This window comes from Mycetomoellerius zeteki, unplaced genomic scaffold, assembly GCF_001594055.1.
Source record: "Mycetomoellerius zeteki isolate Tzet28-1 unplaced genomic scaffold, Tzet1.0 scaffold943, whole genome shotgun sequence".
NCBI classification, from domain to species: domain Eukaryota; kingdom Metazoa; phylum Arthropoda; class Insecta; order Hymenoptera; family Formicidae; genus Mycetomoellerius; species Mycetomoellerius zeteki.
Genome location: NW_017257983.1, coordinates 18,524 through 21,925, shown reverse-complemented (window position 1 = coordinate 21,925; position 3,402 = coordinate 18,524). Strand labels below are relative to the sequence as shown.

General features: G+C 35.0%; 1 protein-coding gene across 1 annotated transcript; it reads right to left on the bottom strand.

The window, feature by feature from the left end:
• Positions 1-824: 824 nt before the first annotated feature.
• On the bottom strand, positions 825-1,837 carry LOC108730675 (uncharacterized). The gene is made up of 2 exons (XM_018460522.1): positions 1,236-1,837; positions 825-861 (listed from the first exon to the last, which is right to left on the bottom strand). The coding sequence occupies exon 1, from the start codon at positions 1,835-1,837 to the stop codon at positions 1,238-1,240; it is 600 nt and encodes a 199-aa protein (XP_018316024.1). The 3' UTR covers positions 825-861; positions 1,236-1,237.
• Between the last annotated feature and the right edge of the window lie 1,565 nt (positions 1,838-3,402).

The following is a 3,402-nucleotide window of genomic DNA, read 5'->3' as shown; positions in this document are numbered from 1 at the left end:
GTCGAGAAAATGAGTGTCTAGGTGTTCGCCGTCGAGGAAATGAGTGTCTAGGTGATCGCCATCGACTAAGTGGGTGTGTAGGTGTTGTCTACATGTTCGCCATTGAGAAAGTGGGTGCCTAGGTGTTCGCTATTGAGGAAATGGGTGTCTAGGTGTTCGCCGTCGAGAAAACTCGCCATCGAAGAAGTGGGTGTCTAGGTGTTGTCTACATGTTCTTCGTCGAGGAAGTTGGTGTCTAGATGTTCGCCGTCGAGGAAATGAGTTGTCTAGGTGTTCGCCGTCGAGGAAGTGGGTGTCTAGGTGTTCGCCGTCGAGGAATTAGGTGTCTAGGTGTTGTCTATACATTTACATGACACCCTTAATCGGGTTTAATAACATCCGTCCTTATGAAATTAGCCAATCATAGCTGTTCCTCGGAAGAATGGAACGACTGTGATTTGCCAGTTTCCACACGCGACGTCGCGCGCGCCCGTGCGGCACAAAATCGTTCTCGAGGAACTAATAAGGGTGCGTTCACATCTTGACGGAAAAGCAGAAAGCGGAAAAGTAACAGCCAATTAGAACTCGCGCTGGTAGTTTATAATCATTCCTATAAAAGATATCAAGAACTGACGCCAAGTTAAGGGGTTACACCACAGTAGAGAGCGAAAATTTAACATTTTTTTGCGATTTTTTTTTAAGTGGAAGGAAAAGTAAAATGGTAATTCTTTTTAAGGATGTTGTTAAGCATGTTTTTAAGTTTTAAAAAAAATTTTGTTTATTAAAAATTATTATAAAATGGCTGCCCAACAGCCGTTTCTGCGGAACGGTTTTTTTTGGAGGGGCTCCGCGGCACGCAGTAGAAGTGCAGCAAAAATTAGTCTGGAACAAAATAAAAAATTTTTTCTTAAATTACATTAGTATAGCTATAGAAATACGTAGGGAATTTTGAAAATATTCATTTTTGTTAAATTGGCGAGCATTTGAAAAAAAATTTCATTTTACTACCAAAAAAACGGGCATTTATTTGTACCTAAAAATTCGAAATATTAACTTATCGAAAATCGGCTACGTATTTCTATGCGGAATGTTGTTTTAAAGATGTGATATTAATTTGGAGTGAAAAAATAGAAAATTGTTTGAGTTATGCTGCGTGCCGATTTGAAAAAACGTGTTTCGAGAAAAACGCGTTTAAAGTTTTGACTCGTGTTTCGAACATGATAAAATAAAAAATTTGATTATTAAAAATTGTTTACCTTTAATCTGCTATTCCAGCACCGTAAAGCTGACCTTCCAGGTTGCTAAACTCCTCCTCCTTTTCTTTTCTGGACGCTTTTATGCCAGAGCGAGCCTCTTTTGCTGCGTCCGTCAAAGAGCGCTCCGCGCGTTGTATTCGAGTAGCGTCCGCCTCTAAGCAAAAATTGTAGGATTGTGGTCCAATGTTCATGTCCATCGCTTTCATTATTCTTAAAACGTTTATCAGTCCATCATTAAAATTACAAACAGCAATGTCACTTGCTATTTGTAATATTTTCTTTCCGCTTGAATAATTTTTAGGAGCCAAGTGCCACACTGTAGAATTGAAACTTTCGTTGCTGTTCTGCGTATAGCCTCCCAAGCAACGATTCAGCAACTCGTTACGGCTCAAATCCTCGTAGATTGGTCTAATGGCTTCACTTTGTATATCGATATCGTCAGTATCCACTTTCAATTTCTTTGCCGAAGCGCTGACACCGGCCGAATCTTCCTCCGCTTCATATCTGTTCAACGGTCGTCGTTTCTTCACGTTGCTCCGTCGCCGCGTCTGATACGATATTTTTGAGCCTTTATGGCTTGCATACACTTTCTTTTCACTCATTGTAACTCACATAAATGTCAAGGCTACAAATAACATGTAGCACTGCAAAAGAAAATCGTGATTTCGAATAACTTCCACGCAAAATTTACGTCTTCTCTCAACATCAAAGGACGCTGTACTAACGTACTTTGTGTTCAAAATGCTTGAAAATGTTTCTAATGACATTTATTAGTGTATTAGAGAAGTTAGGAATCGAATGGTAAGACATAATGCTGTACCCGACAAGCAGGTATCGTATTTACCGCAGGTAGTCGTTTCGGAGCAGTCGAGAAAGAGCTCGAAATTTCAATGAAAACGATTTCTGGCAGATATAAAACCGTTTGTCTCTTATTCTAGAGGGTTCAAAGGATTTTTTAAGCCAATAAAAAAAAATCGATTTTTTGAAATTTCTACTGTGGTGTAACCCCTTAAATCCCACTTCTTTACACCATGCCAAATTAAATAAATAATGAATATTAATATAATCTAATGATATATATTATTTATACAAACGATTTGATATCAACAACTGTGGCGGCAAGTTAAATTCTACTATCAAAATAAAAAATAAAATCCAAGTACTATCTTTATTATTTATTTAATTCAAATGGTACTATCTTTATTATAATTTTTATACACAATGAATCCTAAGTATACGTATATCTTATCGTATAAAGATTTGATGTCAACAATTGATGCTAAGTTAAATTCTATCAAGTTAAATTTTATATAGAAGACCGTCGTCTAGATATTTTGATATTAGTATTATAAGACGATGGAGGTGGTGGTGGGATTTTTTAATTGAGTAATAGTAACTTTAATTGTATACAAATTTACCTTTTAAAAAGAAAGGTAAAAAAAGCGCTAAGCATGCGTGCTTCTCGTATGGAAATTACCATTTGGGCCGGTTTCACCAACTTCAATTACTTAATCGGCCGTGGAACTGGTGACTAATTGCGTTTGCTGTTTGATGAAATTCTTTGTATATGATACATTCCAACCCAAGTTATAATGGCTTTATTCCCCTTCAAAAGTTATTACATTAAAATCATTATATCACAAAATTTACTAAATCTAATGATATATGTTTCATCTGTATAAAAGATTTGATATCAACAATTGTGGCGCCAAGTTAAATTCTGTTAATTTAATTAAATTTATCAAAATTTTATGTATTAATCGTAAAAAAGGTTTGATAGCCAAATTAAATAATGAATATTAATCTAATATGTATTATTTGTACAAACGATTTGATATCAACAACTGTGGCGCCAAGTTAAATTCTACTACAAAATAAAAAGTAAAACCTAAGTGATACTATCTTTATTATTTACTTAATCCAAATGGTACTATCTTTAATTTTTATACAATGAAACCTAAGTATACGTATACATTGAAGAATCTTCCTATTCCAATCCAAATGATTTAAATTCCTCTTAAATGAAATTATCATATCACAATTCATTCAAAGACATTTCCTCTTCCAATTAAAGTAGTGGTTATTTAATCACAATTCATTCAAAGATTTTCTCTACCAACTAAAGTAGTGGTTATTTAATTCTCCTTCAAAACATTATACAAAACAT